Source organism: Myodes glareolus, chromosome 14 (assembly GCF_982192425.1).
Source record: "Myodes glareolus chromosome 14, mMyoGla1.1, whole genome shotgun sequence".
Classification (NCBI taxonomy): domain Eukaryota; kingdom Metazoa; phylum Chordata; class Mammalia; order Rodentia; family Cricetidae; genus Myodes; species Myodes glareolus.
The window spans coordinates 23304203-23329789 of NC_142039.1; the positions used below are offsets into that span (position 1 = coordinate 23304203).

General features: G+C 38.9%; 1 protein-coding gene across 1 annotated transcript; it reads left to right on the plus strand.

Moving 5' to 3' along the window:
* The first annotated feature begins 882 nt into the window (after window positions 1-882).
* Gdi2 (GDP dissociation inhibitor 2) lies at window positions 883-25395 on the plus strand. The gene is made up of 11 exons (XM_048460830.3): window positions 883-1114; window positions 9593-9700; window positions 11982-12081; window positions 13989-14123; window positions 15261-15459; window positions 15898-16029; window positions 20432-20531; window positions 21978-22149; window positions 24034-24178; window positions 24351-24405; window positions 24493-25395. Exons 1-11 carry the CDS (start codon window positions 1070-1072, stop codon window positions 24637-24639), a joined length of 1338 nt encoding a protein of 445 aa, XP_048316787.3. The 5' UTR covers window positions 883-1069; the 3' UTR covers window positions 24640-25395.
* Window positions 25396-25587: the final 192 nt, after the last annotated feature.

A 25587-nucleotide genomic window follows, 5' to 3' on the forward strand; every position in this document is an offset into this window, starting at 1 on the left:
ATTCTGATAGCTCTGCCTGTCAAAACCCCTCAAATTATAAATTTAACAAAGTTTAACGAAGAACCAAGTAGCATCCCAAAGATAGTTCAGAACGCCCACCTCCAGGGTGGTGGACTGTACGTAGGGATAGAAACAGAGTAAACATACAAAATTACCTCAACAGTGCAATTCGACATTTGCCTTTTATGGGCACACTTTGGTAGCCTTCAGCCTGGGCTGAGTCTAGTTGCTTAGTTATCACGGTATATACTCTATAACCTGCTTTGCATCTCAAGCTAGAATGCAGACCGTTATATCGGAAGGTCACTCTGGACCCACAGTTACCTAGAAAGTATGGATACCAGTTTAGAACAGATTTGTTCGAACAGAGCCACACAAGTTTAAAACAGGGTATGCAGGAATCCTAAGCTCTTCCCTGCCCCGCGGGCAGGGGCAGGAGCCAAGCCGCAGAGGCAACGCGGCTGCCAACTTTCCAAGAGGATGCTCTCACGACTTGGCCCCTCAACGCATCAGCCTGTGCACATCCCACTCTATGTCCCAAGGGCGGAGTTCGGGCTCCTGGGACTGAGGACTAGAGAGCCACACCGAGGGAGTTAGGCACGTGGTCGCCCAGCCGCAGTTTCCGCCCTGTTCCTCCCATTCAACTATAGCCCAGGCCTCGCGTGTCGCCGCCCAAACCACTGTGCCACAAGACGGGTGGAAACACCGGAAGCCAAGATGGCAGCTTCCCGCCCTTCTCTCGCGAGAGGAGCAAAGAGGGAAAGGTGGGGCGAGTAGGAAATGCACCAATGAGAGGGCATACCGTGCATGACTGACGGCTCCGTCGGCCTCTCGCACGCCCCGCCCTGACTGCGGCGCTCGCTCTGCGCTCCCCGCGCTCTCCCCGCCTCCCCTCCCTCCCTGCCCGGCTCTTCTCTTCCCGTTGAGGTGGCGGCCGGCCTCGCCTCCTAGTCAGCTTCGCTTTTCCTCTCCTCGAGTCTTCCCTTTTTCTCGGGGCCCAGAGCGGCCAGACTTCTCATTTCTTTCTCTACGGTGGCCTAGAGCCCCTGCGTGCGCTCCTTCCCCCGCCATGAATGAGGAATACGATGTGATTGTGCTGGGCACCGGCCTGACGGTGAGCTGCGGTGGACGGCGGGGAGACGTGTCCGTCCGGCCTCTACCGGGCCCCGGGCAGAGGGCGGGTCCCTTCGGTATACACTGAGCTAGCCCCGCCCGCGTCCTAACAGCCGGTGTCTGCTCTCCCTTGGGGACCGTCCATACCCCCCACCCCCCATCCGTCTTGTGTCTGGGGAGGGAGGTCATGGCTTGTTGGGATGCACTGATTTGAAGGCGCCCGAGTGTTAGGAAAAACCAAGATGTGGAGCTTGGGACGGGTGTCTGGGAAACTAGCCCATTGGGAAGTTGAGGACAGAATCTCCGGACAGCTGGAAAGAAACAGCTTCGTCCTTCTGCAGGAAGGAAGAGGAAAGGGAAAAACAGCCTGTGCGCCTTCCACTTCCCTTTTGGGTGGATGACCTCTCCCGATTGGAAGCACGCAAGCCCTGCACAGAGCGGGAGGGAGTCGCAGCTGGCGCTTGCAGTTCCTTAGTGGCCAGCAGAAGTGGCTGCTTAGCTAGTCAGTTGGCTGGGAAGGCCAAGCCGAAGGATATCGCTGATCGGTAATTGTCCCAGAGTCTGGCCAACTGAAGTTTCTAGAGAAAATAATGAAACGAGTTTCCAAAAAAGAAAAAGAAAAAAAAAAAAACGAACAAAAAAGGGAACCCTTCCCTTTTCTAGTAAGCCTTACCTATTCCTCTCAGTAGAATGAGAAATGAATTGTCTATTAAGTACTTTCACCCCGGGCCCTTGTGTTTCCCTTTTGTGTGGTTTATTGCGTGCTACCAGTTTCTTAGTGTTTTCCTCTAAGAAATGGATTGAGGAGGGGAGGCTAATTTCTCTGTACTACACTGCAGGCAGGTTAGAAGGTAACTGTGCAGCGTGAATGTACTGACAATATATAAACGTAAGTCAGTACATAGTGCTGTAATATATTTATGTTCGTGGATGTCTGTCTACTTTGAGGTGTTTAGATGATCTGCAAAAAATTTAGACAAACTTCTGTATCTTGTGTTTTTTTTTTTCTTGACTTGTTTGAGAAAAGAGCGGACCATTTGCCAAAAGAAATTGGAGAGAGAACCAATCATTTTGACTATCTATTTGAATGTGTGTGAAATTATGACAGTTATTTCATCAGGGCCATTGATAAATGCATCACATACAGTATCACTTCAAATGCCTGAGTCATTTAATAAAAGCCCCGGCTTTCGAATTTCTTGAAATGCATTGAAATCTTTTGATTAAAAAAAAATTTTAGATAAAATACTCTGAAATAGCTGTTTTAGGGAAAAACCTTCAAGATTTTTATATCACTTTTTTATTTTTACTTTTAGGAAAAATTTATTTTTCTCTTTATAGTGATTAGTGAAGTTTGCTAAAGATTATTTTATTTTGACAAGGCCTCACTATGTAGCCTTGAATGACTGGAACTCAGAGCTCTGTCTATCCCTGCCTCCTGGATATTGGTATTAAAGGCAAGGCCATATGTCCTGTTCATGGGGCAGTGGTGGTACATGCCTTTAATTCCAGCACTCAGGAGGCAGAGGCAGGCAGATTTCTGTAAGTTTGAGGCCAGTCTGGTCTACAGAGCCAATTACAGGACAGGCTCCATAGCTACTGAGAAACCCTGTCTTGGGGAAAAAAAAAACCCAACCAAACAAACAAAAAGTCCTGCTTAAGGCTCAATAGACATGTACCTGCCAGGGGTAGACTGTCAAATAGGCTCCATTGCTTATCTTGAAAATCATTTACTTATTTTGAATGATTTGATTTTATTTCTCCCGTCCCCTTCCTTCTCTCCTTTTTTTCCTAATTTCTTTTTTTGAGGCAAGGTACTTCTGTGTAGCCTTGGCTGTCCTAGAACTCCTTATGTAGATCAGGCTGGCCATAACTCAAAGAGATCTTTCTCTCTGCCTTGCCACTGCTGGGATTAGAAGGTATGCACCCTCACGCCCAGTGACTGAAGTTTTTTGAGTGTGAGTTGGGAAGACGGGCGCCAAAATGAATCACTCTACCCAGGAGAGGCCGCAGGTTCTGACTTAAATGTCTAATTGGGGTTCCAAGTAGTTTGTGGTGGATTTTGCTCTCTCAGTGGTCCTATGGCTGCCAGCATATTTTGAGAGCCAGTTTTTTCCATTTTGTATTGTCATTGCTAATATTTCATATTTGCCCATTTATAAGGTCAGTTGAGTATAGATAAGTGAGTGCAAAGCTATCCTGCAAATTCCCACACGCCTAGTTCAGAAGCATCACTATTATCAAAGATAGCACAGTCTGTTTAACAAAATAGCATCCTTTATTTACATTTTCACTGGAATTGTGAATTTCTTGAGTAGTGGATACATAAGTAGCTAGAATTCTAAGAGTTTCTGTGTCTTATGCTATGCTAACTTTCCTCCTCTGTAGGCCTTAAAGATGTATACTGGGAGGTGTTCTTTTAGAATTGTATCAGTACAGGGTGGTGACTTTAGGACCATTATTGATAGAAACAATAATAGCAGGTGAAATCCTGATTTAGGTTAAATCTTGAAGAAACTTGCAGTCAAAATTAAAAAACTCAAATTAAAAGTAACTTTGAATATCTGTGGACACAAAACATTTGATGTCCTTCATCATTGACTTATATTTAGTGCTGAAGATTTTTTTTTAAATTTATTTATTTATTTATTTATTATGTATACAATATTCTGTCTGCATGTGTGCCTGCAGGCCAGAAGAGGGCACCAGATCTCATTACAGATGATTGTGAGCCACCATGTGGTTGCTGGGTATTGAACTCAGGACCTTTGGAAGAGCAGGCAATACTCTTAACCTCTGAGCCATCTCTCCAGCCCCCTAGTGCTGAAGATTTAAGAACCTAATAAAAAGGTACCAAATGCTGTATGATATTGGTATGTCAAGGACTTTGAGTGCTTGGAACTTGTTACTTTTAAATAGTGTTGTGTTTTCGTGTCCCTTGGTATTGGCATTGCTTTCTATCAGTTAAACCCATATTAATCCACAAGTATTAAAAATAACTTTAGTAAAGGCCTTTACTTCTTTCTCTGTTAGAAATGGCAAGTTCTGTGTAATTCTCTAGCATTGAGAGTTGTCATTTTAAAGAACTATAGTTTGGTTGGCCTGTGGTGGTGGTGGTGATACACACCATTAATCCCAACATAGTGTGTGTATATGTGTTGTATTTGCAGGCCACCTATGAGTTTGAGGCCAGCTGGTCTACAGAGTTCCAGAACAGCCAGGGCTACACAGAAAATCCTTACTTTGAGGGAGGGAAGGGGGACATATAACAGAACAAACCTGTAGTTGATAAAAAGCCTTTCTGTTGATGACAGAGTAAGAAAAAGTTTCCTGATGACTGGTATTTTAAAGGACTAGTTTTTGTGCTGGAACGTAATGAAGGCATTATGACCTAGCGAGCTTTATGGGGATTTCAGCCCTCTTTGACTAGTCTCAGGCTGCTTTGCCTTTTGAGTTATTCCATCTCATTTTTGCCTCCCACCCCTTCTTTGTTGATTTGCTGGCAATTTCTGCATTTCTGTGCTTTGAGTTTGTAAGCAGACTTTTATCGCATAATTGGCACACAACTCATATGGGCTTGGTAATAAATCAATGAGTTGTGCTAGAATTAGTTTATTTGAAAAGAGGAGCCAACTCTCAGCAATTTGTGCTTCCCAAAGACTTTTTTGTTTTTTTCACAGTAAGCCTAGAAATTATGAATAGAAACATGTATTTTGATATTCAAGCAACTCTTTCTAAGCATGTTTAAAAATTATTTTGTATTACAGAACACTCCCCCTACCATTTCTCTTTATTAAAACATGATTATCAATCTGAGGTTTTGTACATGATTTGAAAAGCCTAAACTGTAATTTAAATTTGCTCACATTATATTTGGTCTTGATAAACCTCTGCCAGCCATAGCTGTGAGAATTGTGTGGAAAAGGACTTTGTATTCCTTGCAGTAGTGGTCATAGGACCAATGTTTCAAGTTTCCTTTTTTTCTTTTTTTCTTAATTCCTATTATTCCTTGCCTAAAACTGTTTAATTTAGCTGGGCTGTGGTGGTGCGTGCCTTTAAACCCAGCTCTCGGGAGGCAGAGGCAAGCAGATTTCTGTGAGTTAAAGGCCAGCCTGGTCTACAAAGTGAGTTCCAGGACAGCCAGGACTACACAGAGAAATCGTGTATCGACAAACCAAAAAAAAAAAAAAAAAAAAAAAAAAAAAAAAAAAAAAATTGGAGGGTTCCAAATGAATCTTTTGAAGCTCCAATGTAATACCACAAATGGAAAATTCCGCCATTGACATCATCTAGCTGGGTGGTTGTCAAGACACAGATTCACTAAAATTACTGTATTAAGATATTTTCAGGCTGTGTATATTCTTAGCATTAAGTACAATTTATGTTCAGGTTTGGATGCCATTTCCAAGAAACTGCTGTGGCTTGCTTGCTTATAATCCCAGCATTTGGGTGGCTGAGGAGGCTGGGTGAGACAGATCTCTGAATTTGAGGCCAGCTTGGTCTATCTAGAGTATACCAGGCCAGCCAAATAAAAAAGCAATAAAAATACTTAAGTATACAAATATTCTAAATTGTGAAAAAAGCAAACATTTGAAACATCTGTTCCCAGTCATTTCAATCAGGGATTTGCAGCTCGTATTAGCCTGTGTTTCAGATTTTCTTTTAAACATATTTACTCTCTCTTTGAGTTCCAGGGCAACCTGGTCTGCATACTGAGTTCAGGCCAACTAGGGATACAGATATACAGTGAGACACTGTGTCAAGAGACAGAACAACAGAAAACATAAACAAATCTTTTTTGGGGGCATATGTGTGTGCACACATTTATTCAGTGCAGGTATGTGTATGTGTATGAGGAAGATGAGGAAAAGCCAACTATTAATAGTCCTATCCACCTATTTTGAAGTAGAGTCTCTCACTGGCCTGGAACTCACGGAGTGTATTAGCCTGGGTAACCACTGAGGCCCAGTCAGGATCTGCCTGATTCTGACTCAGCAGCACTGGGATTACAAATGTGTGCCACTATGCCTGACTTCTTTTCATATGGCTTTAAGGGCTCTGACTTGCATCCCTGTGCTTGGAAGGATTATGGACCACATTTTCTCCTCAGCCCATCTTTTCAACACATTTGTGTTAGACTTGAGCAGCTGACAAACAGCCCAAGGGTAATTTATTTTGGCTCTTCCTTTCAGAGGCTGAGAGGCTCTAATGAGCAGAGCAGCCCACATAGTCAAAGGCAGGAAGCAGAGGGAAAGAATGCTTGTACTGGTTGGCTTTCTCCTTTTCCTCCTGATTGGGATTACCCTCTGTATGTTGTGAATATCATTGGTTAATAAAAGAACTGCTTTGGGCCTGTCGCAGCTCTATAGGGAAACAGAGCTAGGTGGGGAAAACTAAACCAAATGCTGGGAGAAAGAAGGGCGGTGTCAGAAGCCATGTAGCCCCGCCAGAGACAGATGCTGGTTGGAATCTTCCCTTGCCAGTAAGCCGCAGCCATGTGGCGATACACAGATTACTAGAAATGGGTTCAATTAAGATGTTAGAGTTAGGGCTGGCGAGATGGCTCAGTGGTTAAGAGCACTGACTGCACTTCCAGAGGACCTGGGTTCAATTCCCAGCACCCACATGGCAGCTCACAGCTGTCTGTAACTCCAGTTCCAGAGAATCTGACATCATTATACCAATACACATGAAATAGTTAAATAAAGTTTAAAAAAAAAAAGATGTAAGAGTTAGCCAATCAAAAGTTAGGGCTAATGGGCCAAGCAGTGTTTTAAATAATATAGTTTCTGTGTGGTTATTTTGATTCTGGGCTGCCGGGACAAACAAGTGGCCTCCTTACTATGTACTCCTTTTATTTCCTATGCCTGCACTATCCTTCCATGTGTGAAGCTGTCACATTTGGGGTGGGTTTTACCTCCATAGTTATTCACCCTCACAGACACACCTTGAGGTGTGCTTTATCAGTATTCTAGGTGAGTCCTCTTTGTTATGTTTTGTTTTTTGAGACTGTTTCTCTGTGTAGCCCTGGCTATTCTAGAACTTTCTTTCTCTGTAGACCAGGCTGACCTCAAACTCACAGGAGATCCTGCCTCTGCCTCTTGGATGCTGAGATTAAAGGCATGCACTACCACTGCCTACCTCTGGGTGATTTTTTTTTTTTTTTAAGTATGCATTGGTGTGGTCGGGTTGGATTCCCTAGAACTGGAGTTAAAGTTAGTTGTGAACTGCCATGTGCATGCTGGGAATTGAACCCTGGGTCCTTTAGAAGAGCAGCCAGTGTTCTTAACCATTGAGCCATCTCTCCAGGCCCTATAGGCGATTTTTTTTATTTTTTTTAAATATTTATTTATTTATTATGTATACGATATTCTGTCTGTGTGTATGTCTGCAGGCCAGAAGAGGGCACCAGACCTCATTACAGATGGTTGTAAGCCACCATGTGGTTGCTGGGAATTGAACTCAGGACCTTTGGAAGAGCAGGCAATGCTCCTAACCGCTGAGCCATCTCTCCAGCCCCCTGATTTTTTTTTTTTTTTTTTTTTTTTTTTTTTTTTTTTTTTTTTTGGAGAAAGGGTTTCTTTGTGTAACGGCTCTGGCTGTTCTGGAACTTGTTTCATATAGACCAGGCTAGCCTTGAACTCACAGAGATCTGCCTGCCTCTGTCTCAAGTGCTGGGATTGAAGGTGTGCACCACCACCACCTGGCCCTATAGGTGATTTTTAATCTAATCAAGTAGACCCTCAAGAATAACCAACATAATAATGTTGAGTAAAATATACCAGATTATAAAGTAAGTACAGAATGACTCTATTTATAAAGTTCACAAACAGAACTAGTCTTTACTGTTAGATTGAGAGTGATGAGGAAAGGTGCTCATGATGACAGGAATAGGGCTTGACAGGCCGTCTAGAACATTATGTTTTGTTTCTTGACCTAATAAAATTTAGTCTATTATTTAGTATAATTTGTATCTTATGGCAAGTAATTTAAGTCATTTAAAAAATAAGTGACTAGATAAATTACAGAGGTGGTATTGAGTTGAAAAAAGGAAATAAATCAAAGTTAAACTATGAGGGGGATTTGATTGTGGTGTTCAGGTCATTAGGGACTTGTGAACAGATTTGATGAAAACTAACAGTACAGATTTGTGGAATTCCCTTTAGCTTAACTGTAAAGCATTCATGACCATAACCCTAGCTTAAGAGTTTGAATGAATGTATGTCTTCCTCCTCCTTTTTTGTGCTTATGGTCTTTTGCTTCTATGTATGTTTGTGTACCGTGTGCATGCCTAATACCCATGGAGGCTAGAAAAATGAAGTCATATCCCTTGGAATTAAAAGTTGTAGATGACTGTGAGCTGCCTTGTGGGTGTAGGGGATCAAATCCTGGTCCACTGGCAAAGCAGCTAGTGTGTTTAACTCTGAACCACCTCTCCAGCCCCCAATTGCTGCATCCTTGCAGGACTCCAGGGATGGATTTGAGTGGGTGGCCAAAGAATGAAGAAAAGACAGACACACAGAGGTGAACTAGGCTTTCTGCTGGAGAAGCTTCAGCATTCTGGAAGTTCAGTGTGTATATTACATAGAGTTGAACAGAGATGGGGTTATTGCATACAACTGAACAAGGAGACTTGGTTTTCAGGTAAACAAGGATGCAGATTTACAGTAGATGGCCAGACCAAGGAGGCAGGTTTAGGAAAGCTTGGTAGGAGTAGTCTCTGTTGGCAAGCTGTGGGTGGTGGTGCTGAAAGCTGTGGTGGACATTTTCTGCTTATACTGTCAATGTTTACACTTGGACAAGTAGGGAAAGCCATTTCCCCTTATCTGTCTGAAAGGAAGTCTGCCATTTTCCAGGAGCATGGCCATGTCAACAATACACACTGACTCAGGACTCACTCAGGGCTTCCTCCTTTCCCATACCCAACATGTATCAACTTTTAGAGGTTCCTTTTCAAAAAATGTTTACCAAAGCTGAATAATCATAGTTCTTTCAAATAAAAGTGATTCTCATGGAACAAAGTGTCTATGTACAGCTTGTAATTGAATGGTGCTAAAGATTTTCCTTGAGCTGGAAGTGCTATCTGACACTTTGATTTGTCATATGCAGCGTAAAAAAGGTGCATATTTCAGATGCGCTTTTATTAAGTTAAATTTCAATGCCTCATTAAAGACCTTAGTGAATGCCTGGCAGAAAAGAATAGAATGGCAGTGTGTAGTTGAAAGCCTCTGCCTTTGTTCTGTCTGCCTGTGATTTGGCCATAATATAAATGACAGCCCAGGAAAAAGCAGTGACTGATATGTCCTGTTATTGTGAAATGAATTTTCAGCTCAGAACTCACAAGAGAGAGGCTTTAAGCCTACTGGTTGTCATGGTGACTGAGTGTTTTAATTACTAAGGGTTTTCTTTTTAACAAAGAATACATTTTAAACATGTTGTGTATATGTCTTTTCTTTTAAAAATACATGTTTACTTCTAGGAATGTATCCTGTCAGGGATAATGTCAGTGAATGGAAAGAAGGTTCTTCACATGGACCAGAACCCGTACTATGGAGGAGAAAGTGCATCAATAACACCACTGGAAGATGTAAGTCTCTGTGGTCATTGTTTCTTTATATGTTGGAATTCCTTGTGAGTCTCCACTTTAGTTCTTGGAGATGATATGATATCAATTTTGGCTTGTTACTATTACAGTTTGGGAGTGGGGGTGAGACAGAGTCTCTCTTTCTCTGCCTAGTCCTGGCTCTCCTTGAGCTCACTCTTCACAACCAGTCTGGCTTCAAGCTCACAGCTCCATCTGCTTTCACTTTGGAGTGCTGGGATTAAGGGCGTGGCTCACCATGCCTGGCAGTTTTGGTTTATTAATTAATAAGTCTTCAATTCTGTTATTTTTAGGAGCTTCTAGTTTGGGGGTTGTAGAAAGAATGGGAGGGTTCCCAATGTGCCAGCAGAATGCCATCTCTCACCACCTGGCCTTGTTTATTGCCTCAGTCTTTTTGTTTGTTTGTTTTGAGATAGGGTGTTTTTGTATAGCCCTGGCTGTCCTGGAACTCACTTTGTAGACCAGGCTGGCCTCCTCAGTCTCTTAAAGTCACGTATTCTTTATCATTGTTTTCCAGATTACAAAATTGTGTTTGTGGGGTTAAAAAATCATAGCTGTTGGCTGGAGAGATGACTTGGTGGTTAAGAGCACTAACTGCTCTTTTAAAGGACACAAGGTCAATTCCCAGTACCCACAGGGCAGTTCACAACTGTCTGTAACTCCAGTTCCAGAAGATGCCCTCATGCAGGCCAAAGGTGACACATGCCTTTAATCCCAGCACTCGGGAGGCAGAGGCAGGCAGATCTTTGTGAGTTAGAGGCCAGCTTGGTCTACAGAGTGAGTTCCAGAACAGTCAGGGCTATATCAAAAAATCCTGTCTCAAAAAACAAACAAACAAAAAAGGAATGCAAATGAAAAAAATATTTAAAAAATCATAGTTGTAATTTCAAGCTTAATGACGCTTGCTCCACTATCCTTTTTCCTTTTTTGGGGCAGGGGGAGGACGAGGAGTGACACATGATACATGATTCATTTTATAAATGAGCTTTTGTAAATTTATTTCTACACCTGGAGCTTTCAAATATTTACATTATTACACTTTGTGAAATAATGTATTCTTCTTCCACGAGTATTGAAATCGCTGCCCAATTATATTTAATACCTAAACCAAGAAATTTATTCTTGTCTTTAGGAACACAGAAGAATTGAAAGAATGTTTTATTACAGTGTGGCAAAACCTCCCATCTGAATCCAGCAGTTAGCATCTAGTTGCATTTGATTGGATTTTTTTTTTTTTTTGTTATTGTCACTATGCTTTTTTTTAAAATTTTTTTTTTTTTATTTGACAAGGTTTTGTTATGTAGCCCTAGCTGGCTTTGAACTCAAGATTCCCTGCTTTAGCTTCCAGGGTGCTAGATTATAGGTCTGCACCACTAGACCTAGCTTTCTTATGGCTTTGGAAAGCTGAAAGTAAAAAAAGACATTGTGGCACTTAAGTGTTTCACCTCCCATCTGTTAAAGTTGACATTTTCTACAGTATCAATGCTACTACATGTATGAAGATGAGCAATATTTAGACTATATTCAAATTTCCAGTAACTCAGAAAGTGATATTTATATTTAGTTCTTCAGTAGGCTTGTTTTTAAAACCAGGGTTAACTAAAGGCTTAAGCAGTGTATGTGTTTTTCTCTGGTCATCCTCTTAATCTACAAGTCTCACTGCCTTTCTCCTCTCTGATTTGTCTTTGGAGAAGTACAGGCTACTAGTTTGAAATAAATTGTTGATTACTTCATACTATATTGTGCTGGGAGGCACTCAATGGAGGTGAATGTGTGCTTAATATTCTTTGATGATGTATCCATTGGTACATTGTGTGCTTATGTTCACACTTAACAAACTGTTTACATGGTATGTACAACTTTTTATACATCAGTTATATTTCAGTAAAGCCAAAATCTGCAAGTTAACAAGAACTAGTTTTCGCTATCTTTTCTAGATTTGAAGTATTTAACTTGTGTAACTAGAGAAGCAACATTGGGGGAAATGAGTTTAAATGATTCTATGATAAATGGGAAAGACTTTTCCAATTCTTGTTTATCTTAGCATTCATGAGTTAAATACTGTATTTAACTACATAATATATTGAGACCTAAAAGTCTTATATGACAGATAAACGTTTTAGATGACTAAACTTAAAATGCTTTGTACTTTGTCTCTTGTAGTTGTGCTATACCTCAGACTCTCAATCCAAGAATTATTATATGTTTATATGTTTTAGTGAAAATTTCATCTTGTTACATTATTGATATTTTTTTCTACTTTTAGTTATACAAAAGATTTAAGTTACCAGGACAACCACCAGCATCAATGGGGAGAGGACGAGACTGGAATGTTGACTTAATTCCCAAGTTCCTTATGGCCAATGGTAAAGAATTGTAGCATCATTTATGGCAGTGTCTAGAATCTGGTTTGGAAGTAGAGAATATTACCCCAGGTCTAAGGCCCTGGGTAATTTGTTAACAGTGTGTTTAGTAATATGTTCCATTAAAAGATCTGGTGTCAAGAATGGAGGAAAGGGGGTATAATAGATAGCTCTGAAAAGAAACAAAGTCATGATGTGGCACAATGTGTACCAAAATTGAAGATTTTATAATATATGTATAAATTTTGTAAAAACATAGACATTTCACACAAAAACATTTGTTGCAATTCTGGTGTGGTATTGTACAAACCAAAATTCTAAATATAATATCATTGTAAGTACCTGTGACTTTCTTCTTAATGTATAGGCAATGAGCTAGATGAACCTGAGTCATTTTTGTTTTGCTTTGTGTTTTGAGACAGGGTTTCTCTATGTAACATCTGACTCTGCTGGAACTCGCTCTGTAGACCAGGCTTGCCTCGAACTCACAGAGATCCGCCTGCCTCTGCCTCCCAATTAAAGGCGTGTGCCACCACCACCTGTGAACCCGAATCTTAGATGGTCTTTTAAAGATTTTCTAATGTGCAAGCTTTTGAGAATACCTAATCACTAATTTTTTAGAGGGCTGAAATATCTTTTAAATGTTATGTTTATTGGTGAATTGGCATATTTTCTGTGAAGTTGTGTTCTCCTTGCAGTGAATTAGTATCAGCCCTCTAAAGATACAGGAGCAGCCTTGGTGATCTGTGACTTTGCTGCATGACTCTGGCATGTGTTTTTCTGTACAAAACATTCATTGGTCTTTTCGGTTTAGTTTTTATTGGGATCTTACTATGATTAATATGCTTATTATTTTCTTTTTACCACAAGATTGTAAGAATATCAGCATTTGCTTTTAGTGATTTTTTTTATTTGGTTTTGTTTTTTTGTTTGTTTCGAAGCAGAGGCAGGCAGGTCGTTGCGAGTTTGAGGCCAGCCTGGTCTACAGAGTGAGTTCTAAAACAGGCTCCAAAGCTACACAGAGAAATCCTGTCTCTAAAAACAACAATAACAACAAAAACAACAACAACAAAAAACTTGTACCCTTTCAAAGAGGACTTTCATTATTTTCATTTTGATTTGAATTTTTATTCTATTGAACTCTTGCACTTTGTTGTTTTGAAACATGGTCTTCAGTGTAGCCCAGATGACATGGAGCATTTCTTCAGCTTTCTGAGTTAGACATAGGTGTGCCATGTCTAGCTGTATTAAATTCTTAGTCATGAATCTTAATATTGGGGCCAATTAATAGAATTGTTCAATGTACTTTAATCTTTGCTGCATAAATATCTCTTCATACTTTACTTCATAATTTTATTTTTAGTTCTGGAGTTTGAATACAGGATTGCATATATACTAGACAAATGAATTATGTTCCCAAGCCCTAACTTGAAAAAAGATGTGACTACCAGCTTTAAAATGATTTTGGTCTCACAAGAAATTTGGCTGATTTGGCTTTTAGACAGTGATATTCCTAATTGTAGTCCTTAATCTATCTGATGTTGATATTCTCAAATATAAGTTGACTTAGAAATTGGAATATTTGGAATTGTCTATGACTGATATAGAATTGTAAAGTAGCCTAAATCCATGTGCAGGAAAACAGGCTGCTTCTCACTGCTAGTACACTTTCACGGCCTTTGCAGACCCAAGCTAGTGAGTTCTTTAGCTTAGGAGTTGTAACATTAAGTTTAAACATGTGCTTGAGGTGTGTGTTCTAGTCACACCATTGAAAGTGTCGCTTTGGGGGCATTTTGGCAAGAATTGTTATACAATGTTAGGGAAAAAAATGGGCACTTTTGATAGTAGTTTCTGCTAATTTTTATTGATAGTAAGGTTTGAGTGACAACTTGTATTGTGTGACTTTCTAGGTCAGTTGGTGAAGATGCTGCTTTACACGGAGGTCACTCGCTATATGGATTTCAAAGTGATTGAAGGGAGCTTTGTGTATAAGGGGGGGAAAATCTACAAGGTTCCTTCCACTGAAGCAGAAGCCCTGGCATCTAGTAAGTAATTCTCATTTTATTTATCAGAGTGATGAGGTTTTTATTGTGAAAAGGAGTCTCAGAAACCCATTTATCTGGTCAAGAAATAGTTACTGATTTCCAGTTTTGTGCACTGGAAATTTCCAGGCACTATTTAGGCACTTAGGCATATATTAGTTACCTTTAATGCTCTATTCTGTTTAGGAGAGGAGGGGAACTCAGCTTTATCTTACTACCAGCTGCATGTTATTATAGGAGTACTAAGAAAGAGCTTGGAGTTTACGTACTGCTTTCTCTCTCTCTATGTTTCTGTCTCCCTCTGTCTCTGCTCCTCTTTCTCTGTTTCTCTCTCTTTGTCTCTCTCTCTGCACACACATGTGTTTTTAAATATTAATTTACTATTTTTTAGACAAGATATCTCCCACCACTGCCAGTGAATTTCTTTTTAAAGATATTTCATTCTTACTTTGTATGATTATTTGCCTGTATATATGTGTGTACCACATGCTTACCTAGTGCCTATGGAGGCCAGGAGGCATTAGATCCCCATGGGGCGGGAGTTACAGATGGTTGATGAGCCACCATGGGGGTGCTTGGAACTGAATCTGAATCCTCTGCAAGAGCAGCAAGTGCTCCTAACTACTGAACCATGTCTTTGGCCCTGCTTATAGCCGTTTTTAAAAAGTGTGTAGAGCAACACATTGATTACTTAAGTTTTCATCAAAGTAAATGACCTACATTATAGTCAGCTCCTAAAGGTAGCTGCTGATAAGTCTTCCTTGGTGTTTTCTGCGTCTTTTTCCCATTAGGTCTAAGAGTGTCGTAGCATTCAGAAGAGGGGAAAGGAACAGTTCTCATAATTTTGGGAACTGGCTTAGTTACAGATTGGCATTGTTAGAGGAAGAATGCTGATAGATGCTTTTGAAACAATTTTTTTTCCAAGTTTCAACTTCTCCAAATATGTACTAGTTACCTGAGTTTGTGTGGTAAATTGAAGACTTTATGAATGATCTATTTCAAGTGTTGTGCATGAGTAGATTCCATTTTACATAAATTATATTTGTCCAGTCATGACATTGATGTTAAAAGGGTCTGCTCATATTTTTTCTTCTCAGTGTTCTATTGTGAGTATGTGTTATTTGAAAAAATATCTTTCAGGCTTAATGGGACTATTTGAAAAACGCCGCTTCAGGAAATTCCTAGTTTATGTTGCCAACTTTGATGAAAAAGATCCTAGAACTTTTGAGGGTGTTGATCCTAAGAAGACCTCAATGAGAGATGTGTATAAGAAGTTTGATTTGGGCCAAGATGTTATAGACTTTACAGGCCATTCTCTTGCACTGTACAGAACAGATGAGTAAGTAGGCTAATGAATCTCATTGGTGTCTTTGCATAGGCTGTGAAATACTTGCTAACAGTGAGGTCTGTTTTACCATGAGTCGATTTAGGCAATGTTGCAGTTCCTAATCTATATCATAGATAATTCTAAACGCTTCAATTTCTAGTCAACTTACATTTATTAGAGACTATCAACAACAGAGTGAGAGTGAAGATTCCAGTGAGAAACTCTTGGTTTTCAGATTTATATTTTTCTTGAAATTTTCAACTGAGTCTCCAGTTTTCCAGATGGGAGGCTTAGAACTTGTATGCTGTTGTGTGGCCTTGTGAAAGAAGTTCTAGTTGTAAATTAGTGTTAGGGTATTTTAGAGAAATAAGAGGGCAGTGGGATTGCTTCAAAAAAAGAGTTTAAAATAAAGAAGTACTCTTTTTCTAATATACTTTTACTTTTTCCCAGCTACTTGGATCAGCCGTGTTGTGATACCATTAATAGAATTAAACTTTACAGTGAGTCTTTGGCAAGATATGGTAAAAGCCCATACCTTTATCCACTCTATGGCCTTGGAGAATTGCCGCAAGGATTTGCAAGGTGAGCATCTGTTTAACCCATTAGCTATAGCCCTGCTGATCCTAGACTTCATCCTGCCTACTGAAAGTGAAAAATGTCTCTGAATAATGAGATGCTATTTGTTTTAGATTTTTTACATTATTATTATTGGATTTTCGAGACAGGGTTTCGGTGTAGTTTTAGAGCCTGTCCTGGAACTAGCTCTTGTAGACCTGGCTGGCATCGAACTCATAGAGATCCGCCTGCCTTTGCCTCCTGAGTGCTGGCGTATGCCGCCATTTTTCGGCTATTATTATTATTATTATTATTATTATTATTATTATTATTTATTTTGAGATAGTGTTTCTCTGTGTAGCACTGGCTGTCCTAGAACTCGCTCTAGAGATCAGGTTGACCTCGAACTCAGAGATTGTCCTGCCTCTGCCTCCCGAGTTCTGGAATAAAAGGTGTGTGTCACTTTTTTCTTGAGGAATGTCTAGGTTTCCAGTTTGGGGCTATTTGACTGATGGCAAAAGTATGGTTTTAGAAGTAGTGAACTGCTGTTTTTTCTGAACACTTGCGCCATTTTTATATACTCAGCAGTGAGAGTTTTATTTATTCCTTATTTATGTCATATTTGGTACTGTTTATTGACACTATTACATTTATTAATTGAATGTATGTACATGTATATATGGATGGATGTCTGCTCTTTCCTACTTAGTGGATCCTGTGGCCCGAACTCAGATGTCTCTTATAGCAGGTGTCTTTACCTGATGAGCCATCTCTCTGACCACACTTCTGGTTTTTGTTTTGTTTCGTCTTTTGGTGTTTGAGACGATGTCTCTCTCTCTATAGCCCTTGCCATCCTGGAGCTTGCTATGTGGACCCAACTGGATTTGAGCTCTTAGGAGATATGCTTGCCTCTGTCTACCACCTGTTTGTTTGTTTGTTTATTTATTTATTTTGGTTTTTCGAGACGGTTTCTCTGTAGCTCTGAAGCCTGTCCTGGAACTAGTTCTTGTACACCAGGTTGGCCTCGAGTTCACAGAGATCCACCTGCCTCTGACTCCCGAGTGCTGGGATTAAAAGTGTGTGCCACTACCACCTGGCTCCATCTTTATTTTTAATATACTTTTCCCCCCAGCAGTGGAGATTGAATTGAATCTATGTTTTTAACACCTAAGGGGGTAGGCTATGCCACATCATAATTTTGTCTTTTAAAACATTTTAAGTTTAGTGGTGGTGGTGTATGCCTTTAATCCCAGCACTGGCGAGGCAGAGGCAGAGACAGGTAGATAGATCTTAGATCTCTGTGAATTCAAGGCCACCTTGGTCTACTGGAAACCCTGTCTTTAAAAAAAAAAAACAAAAAAACCACAAAACAAAATCAATACCAAAACATGGGTGTCAAACATCTTCCCTGTGGAGCAGAGGACAATTTGCTAGTCAGTTCTCTCTTTCCACCATATGGGTTCAAGGGGTCAAACCCAGTATCAGCCTTGCCTGTAACCAGTAACCAGTTTTCCGTGCTGAGCGAGCTGAGCCATCTCGCTTTCATTATATCTTCAATTTGTCTATTTGGAAAAGTAGATAGTCAAAGCTACACTGTGCAAAAGACTTGGGTAATCATGAGCTATTTGTAATTTTGTGCTGTGATTTACCCAAGTCTTTTGTACAGTTTTAAAGATTTGGGTTGTTTTTGTTTTTGATTTGTGGGTCATCTTGATGTATTCTGGTGCCAGTCTTTTGTCAGACCTAATATATTACAAGTATTTCTTTCCAGTTGGTGGCTTGTCTTTTTTTTTGTTTGTTTGTTTGTTTTTGTTCTTGTTTTTTTTCTAAGATAGTGTAGCTTTTACTGTTCTAGAATTTGCTCTGTAGACCATGCTGGCCTCGAACTCAAGAGACCTGCCTGCTTCTGCCTCCCAAATTCAGGATTAAAGGCATGGGCTTGAGGGTGACTTGTCTTTTATAAGAAGTTTTGCACTTTGATAAAGTCCAATATGTCAAACTTATTTTACATCTGTTGAATACATTTTTTTAAGATTTATTTATTTATTATATATACAACATTCCTTCCATGTATGCTTGCATGCCAGAAGAGGGGGCACCAGATCTCATTATAGATGGCTGTGAGCCACCATGTGGTTACTGGGAATTGAACTCAGGCCCTTTGGAAGAGCAGTCAGTGCTCTTAACCTCTGAGCCATCTCTCTAGCCCCTGTTGAATACATTTTGAGTATTAATGAAATCTTTGCTTAGCCTAAGGGCCAGAGAAGCTTATAGTTTTGCTTTTTTATGTAACTGCTATAATTTGCCTTGAAAGAATGTTGATGACTAAGTAAGTAAGGTATGGTTTGAGCCTCTACCCCCAATCCCTGGTATTTTGTTCCAGCTGCATTTACAGGGTGTGTGTGGGGGGGGGGGGATGTTTCATTTCCCAGTAGTCTTGTACTAAAATGAGTTAGCCACGTGTTTAGGTCTAGTTTGGAGGCTCACAGAGTGCTGGGATTAAAGGTGTGTGCTACCACTACTGAGCAAACTTGCTAGGTTTTATTGGTACTGAATTGTCTGTACATCAATTTGTGACAAATCTCTATCGTACTAATGCTGAGTCTTCTGATCCACACCTGGGTTTAGGTTTTGTTTTGTTTTGTTTGTCCGTTATGTTTTGTTCAAATTTATTTAGCAGTATTTTATCTTAATGCTATTCTTAATTCTTATTTTGAAGTTTTGTTTGCTGCTAGTGTATATAACACACAATTTTTGTCTGTTAACCTTGCTGTGCTTAAAAGTTTTTCTAGTTTGGTTATTCTAATAGACTTATTAGAATTTTCCATGTATACAGCTATGTCTGCTGTGAGTAGAGAGAAATTAGATTTTTTCCCATAAAGTATGTATGCATTGTGTCCCCTTTCCACTCTTGCCTTTATTGCACTGGCGAGGACTAGAAAAATGTTAAACTGTTTATAAAACATTTAAAAATTTAAATTTTTAAATTTAAAACATTTAAAAATGTTTAAAAAACATTTAAATTTTTAAAAACATTTAAAAATTTATAAAACATTTAAAAATGTTTATAAAACATTTAAAAGAATAAAATGTTTATTCTTGCCTTGGTCCCAGTCTTAGAAAAAATATTAATATTTTCTATTAAATAGTTTTTTTCCTAGTAGTTTTTTGATGGATAGTTTTGTGAGATTAAATTCCCCTTTCATAGCTTGGAAATTTTTTAATTATGAATGGAGTGACATTGTGTTTATGGTGCAGGTTTTCTTTGTATGCTGTTAATATACTGAATTACATAAAATTGAATTTTAGAGCCAGATGTGGTGGTACATAGGTTAGCCTCGTATGACTGCTATAACCCCAGCCTAGCTTTTGTTTACTTGAAAATTTTTTTTGCCTTCTTTTTGAAGGACTTTGTTGGTTGTATCCTGTTTTCATTTAGCACATTGGAAAAAGCTTTCTTCATGGCTAATTTTGACTTGAATGAGAAAGTCGCTGTCCTTGATCCCAGGAGTTCTTTTTTTTTAATTCTCCTCTGTCAGAGATCTGGCTTTCAGGATTTTCTTTACTTTCTTCCTGTTTGAATCTTTAGATTGCTTTTAAAAGAACCCATTTCAGAGCTTTAGGTCATTATTTATTCTGCTATTTGATCACTTTTTCCTTTTCTTTGGATGCAGAGCACCAGTCTCTTATGTGTTGAGTCCTTGGCATTACACCACTCCCTGAGATAATGAGGCTCTGCTCATTTGGCTTTCTTTTGGAATATTCTCTTTTTCTTCTTATTTTGGGTGCTGTATATTTGTCATAAATTCCATCACTTTTTCTGCCTGCTTTTTCTATGTAGCACTGGGGCTTTCTTATATATTAGCCAAGACTTCTATATTATGTGTGTAGTTAGTTATATCTTTATTTTTCATATGAAAGAAAAAATGAGGTATTTTACTCTTTAGTCTTCCATTAATTTCACTTGTTCTTTACTTACTTGCTCTTTCAGTCCTCTTCTTCCACATGGAACCCCCTTCAACTTTATGCCATACATTTATGTGTTTATGTATATTTATTAATATATTACTTTATATATTGTAAATATATAGAGAAAATTTATTCAGATCTAAGTCCTGTGAGAAAAAATGTGATTTTTTTAAGTCTCTATTTTGTGTAACATGATTTCCAGATTCATTTTTTTTAATAAATGGCATAATTTCATTTTTGTCTATACTCATCCATACTTTCCTCTTTATTTGGCCCCTATTTATGTTCTTTTCTGCTGCTCTCTAACCCTTTCTTTCCAATGGCTTTCCCTCATACTTTCATGTCTTTGTTTTTGGCCTAGTACCTTTAATTAGTAGGAACTATAATTCATTTAGATTTAAGAAGGAAGATTTTAACAATTCAAATAATTGTGAATTATAACTGATAAATTTTTTTTTAGGTTAAGTGCTATATATGGAGGTACCTACATGTTGAATAAACCAATTGAAGAAATCATTGTGCAAAATGGAAAAGTGGTTGGTGTAAAATCTGAAGGAGAGGTAAGTAACTGTTCTTTCTGTGAATAAAATGTTTTGTCTGCTAAATACTTAATGTCACCACATTGGACATTGATAGTACATCCTGGGGACACACACACATGAATGGATTTTCAAATTCTTTAAAGATCTCCCCCCATTCATTCGTCCGTCCGTCCGTCCATCCATCCATCCATCCATCCATTTATTTATGGATGACCTGGAACTCGCTCTGTAGACCAGGATGGTCTTGATCTCAAGGTCCACCTGCCTCTGAGTGCTGGGATTAAAGGTGTATGCCACCACTGCCTATTTTTTAAATTAGGTCTTTTTTTAAGTTGCTGAGTTCTTCTAATTCTTGATATATTTTGGCTATTAATCCCTTATCAGATATAGTACTTGCAAATATTTCTTCTCTTTTTTTTTTTTTTGAGACAAGGTTTCTCTGTAGCTTTGGTACCTGTCCTAGAACTAGCTCTTGTAGACCAGGCTGGCCTTGAATGCACAGAGATCTGCCTGCCTCTGCCTCCCAAGTGCTGAGATTAAAGGCATATGTTTCCTTTTGTTTTTAACTGCATTACGAGTTTAATACTTGCTGATACACACAAATTTTAACTTTTCATGAAGTTCAGTTTGTGAGTCTTTGTGTTAAAAGTTTTAGCCCTCACTCATCTAAACTATATGTATATCCTACCTCTGTTTATCAGTGCTCAGATTATAGGTATGCTTCACAAGTTTTTAAGATTTTTCTTATCCCATAATTGTTTTTTTGTTTGTTTTTCCAAAAATCACTTAAAGTATGAAGATTTACTTCTGGCTTCTTGTCTCAGTTCTTTTGGCCTCCGTATCTGTCTTTGTGCTAGTACCAGGTACCATACCATAGTAACTGCTGTAATTTTTTAGTAGAATCCTCCTCTGTGTTCTTTTTTCAATTGTTTTTAGTTACTAATGAATTCAGTCTTTAAGATTTAATATCCATGGGACTGGAGAGATGGCTTAGCAGACTGGCTGTTCTTTCAGAGGACTCGAGTTCAATTCCTAGCACCACATGGCAGCTCACAACTGTTTGTAACTCCAATTCTAGGGTATCTTGTACCTTCACACCAATGCATATAAAAAAAGTTAAGTAAATTGTTTTTTAAAAAGTTCAATATCCAAAAAAAAAATTCAATATCCACTTTAGGATTAGAGAGATTAACCTTCTAATACATGAATGTGGGACATATGCCATGTTTCGATTTCTTCTTTATAATATTCCTTTAAGGGCTGGAGAGATGGCTCAGAGGTTAAGAGCACTGACTGTTCTTCCAAAGGTCCTGAGTTCAATTCCCAGCAACCACATGGTGGTTCACAGCCATCTATAATGAGATCTGGTGCTCTCCTCTGGTCTGCAGGCATACATGCAGGCAAAACTCTGTTTACATAATAAATCTTTAAAAAAATAATATTCCTTTAAATGGTTTGTTACAGATTGCTCGCTGTAAGCAGCTCATCTGCGACCCCAGCTATGTAAAAGATCGGGTTGAAAAAGTGGGTCAGGTAATCAGAGTGATTTGTATCCTTAGCCACCCTATCAAGAACACCAATGATGCCAATTCCTGCCAGATCATCATTCCACAGAACCAAGTCAACCGCAAGTCAGGTGAGTTTTGGAGAACAGCCAGTGAGGGTAGAATTGTGAGATTTCTTAGTGTTTTCACCGTTATTCCTGGCTTTACTTCTTACTTTAGTAGAGACTTTAGTTTGATACTGGAAGCAGACCTGGGAAGCCGGATATGGTCCTTCTAGCAGCAGTGCACTGAACTGTCAGCCTGGTACCTATTGCCTTGAATCTTGGCTTCACGGCTAGAATGAACACACTACATAGATGGACTCTTGCAAGCTTCCAGCATTCATTTATTAGTTCAACTGACATCACTGTGTTTGAGCTGATTCTGTGTCGTGGTTCTAATGATTGTGTTTGTTTTAGCAATGTGCTAGGAAACTGTTAATTTCTCTGATTCAAGTCAGGACTTGGTCTAAAATTGCAATTCAAATTTTGCTATAACCAGTGATGTTCAACTGTATTTTATTTTTAGCTAGAAGCCCCACATCTCAGATTTCACTGAAGAGTTTTCAGTATTATGATTTTTTCCCCTTCCACATAAGAAAACCATACCACAGAATATTTTCACTAGAAAAAGATACACATTTTTAAAAGTGATTCTGAAGCAGATACCTGTGAAGAACTTAAAAATTCCAAAAATTATTTCTACATTAGAAATTATACTTGGAACAGAGGTTAGATATGGTAATCTGTAAGTATTAATTTTCCAGTAAGTAAATGAGGAAATTAGTACTTAAAAGCCTCTTAACTATTAAAAACCTTTTCAAATACAGAGTGTAGAGCAGCAGAAAATCCCTTAAGTTTTTCATTTGTTATTTTTTTTGAGACAGTCTGTCTGGCCTTGAACTCATCATATAGACTACCACATCCAGCTAGTAAGATTTTTTAGATTTGGTCTTGTCCAAATCTAAAATTTGGTCTAGTGCAGAGTTTATCTCCAGGTTTAGTAGTTCACAGTCGCATAGATCCTCAATCTTACAGTTTCAGCGAGCTTTTCCACGGGAAACTGCCCTGTCAAAGGAAAGATTTTGGCTCACGTTGTCAGTGTAGTCAATTCACTCCGTTGTGTTGAAGGCAGAGTATTATGACAGTGGGAGTATCTGGCAGCGAAATCTGCTTAGGTCATGCAAACTAGGGCAGCAAAGACAACAAGTAAAAAAGGGTCTTGGGCACGAGTTTATACCCTTTCATAGACATGCTGGAGAGGTTCTCTATTTAGGATTTGTGGTGGGTCGAACAACCCTCTCACAGGGATCATATCAGATATCCTGCATATTATATATTTACATTATGATTCCTAAATCATAACAAAATTACAGCTGTGAAGTAGCAATGAAAATAATTTTATGGCCGGGCTGTGGTACGCATGCCTTTAATCCCAGAATTCTGTAGGCAGAGACATTCAGATCTCTGAGTTCATGACCAGCCTTGTCTACAAAACACATTCCAGGACAGCCAGGACTGTTACAAAGAAACCCTGTCTCAGAATCCAAAATAAGCCAACAACAAGAATAAAAACTCCAAAAAATAGTAATAATTTTATGGCTAGGGGTCACAATATTGGGAACTGTAAACCACTGTGCTAGATCCTATTTCTTAACAGCCCATTCAGCTGTGAACTCATCAATGGATTGATGAAATTGGCACTTCACTGACCCGTTCATCTGTCAGAAACACCATCAGCAGAGGACCAATCCTTCAGAGTATGAATCAATTTTAGATCCAGATTATGTGGTTAAGAGAAATTTCAGTTAGTAAATATTTGTACCAAGACTTAGTTTATTTCCGTTTACAGTAAGTTTAGACAAGAACCTGTTTAAAGTAATTTTAATTTATAACAAAGTAAAACCTTGTGATACTTGAGTATACTTGTGTCCAAAGTTTACAAACACCAGGGTGTATGTTATTTTTTGCTTTTAGATATCTATGTTTGTATGATCTCCTTTGCACACAATGTGGCAGCACAGGGCAAATATATTGCCATTGTAAGTACAACTGTGGAGACCAAGGAACCAGAGAAAGAAATCAGACCAGCTTTGGAGCTCTTGGAACCAATTGAACAGAAGTAAGTATTGTGTTGTCAACTGAAACTGAAGTGTTGGTGTCTGCTGAATGGTCAGGTAATTCTGGGAACAAGACAGGCCAGCCATTGGCTATGAATCCCTAGAATGCCTTGCCCCGTCAGTCTTATGCTTTCAAAGCAAAGCAGTGATGTTGGTCTGTTTCTTCCCATATAGATTTGTCAGCATCAGTGACCTCTTTGTACCTAAAGATTTGGGATCAGAGAGCCAGGTGAGTGTGATCTGAAAAAGATGTTACCAGATTTTATTGGGGAGCATCCCTAAGTAGTCTGAAGTCTTCTATAATTCTTAATTCCAGATCTTTATTTCCCGTGCATATGATGCTACCACTCACTTTGAGACAACCTGTGATGACATTAAAGATATCTATAAGAGAATGACAGGATCTGAGTTTGACTTTGAAGAAATGAAGCGCAAGAAGAATGACATTTATGGAGAAGACTAACAGCAGTACATATTATGTAATTAGGACAAACAAAATTTGGCAAATAATGTATATTGTATGAAATCAATATTGTAAGCCCTGCTTTTATGATCAAAATGGAGATTGAAGAGTGCTATACCAGTGAATACTTCTCCCCTTCACTTTTCTAATATCATGTATTAACTTGTTTTCATGGAATGGCTGGCTAGTCAGAATTGGTTGGTTCTGTTCAGTTTAACCAGACAGGCTTTTTTCTAGTGAAGGAGCCGATCTAAACAAATATTGATACTGATAGAGAACTTGATACAGTACTTGTATCTTTTAATCAGTGTAACCTTTGCAATTGTGTGCCTCTGCTCAAGAGCTGGATCTATACATTTTGTGCCATCCTGATATTGGAAGTCTAAATTGAATATCCTTTTGTTTGAGAAAACTAAATGTTTTCTCAAGTATTAAAGCAGGGCCCAAATAGTTGACCCACATGTTTTATGTGGGCATAAACTTCTAACCAAACTTCATTCAGACTTAGCGAGTTGTTTGGAAGAAGCTAGTATGTGGTATTTTAACCTACTACAATTGCTGAGAAGGGGAAAGGAATCTTACGGTAAGCAGGTAAAATATAGAAGCACCTTTTATCCCAGGTATGGCTTCTTCAATGGACCAAGCTGCAATGCAGTATTGATTTGACAGAGCCTTGATTTCAATGATGTCTGTCTCAAAATGGCTCCAAATGATTTCTGTACTGCAAAATAAAGCCAAACTCTGGAAACCACTGTCCTCCATATTGTCTGTGTCCTGCTTGTAAACACAACTGTCGTGCACTGCCTTCAGGAGAGCTGAGGCTATTACTACTATTACCTGATAGGTTTAGATGGAAGTCATTTCCTCGCTTCATTATGACATTTTATTCTTAATGTTGTACCAGGCTCACTGTAGTAGGATTCTTCTTATAAAAGCATGTGGTGAATG

Coding starts and splice junctions, on each gene's coding strand:
- Gdi2 (XM_048460830.3), top strand. CDS start 1,070: ATGAATGAGGAATACGATGTGATTGTGCTGGGCACCGGCCTGACG. Junction 9,701..11,981: donor CAATAACACCACTGGAAGAT/GTAAGTCTCTGT, acceptor TTCTACTTTTAG/TTATACAAAAGATTTAAGTT. Junction 22,150..24,033: donor CCAAGTCAACCGCAAGTCAG/GTGAGTTTTGGA, acceptor TTTTGCTTTTAG/ATATCTATGTTTGTATGATC.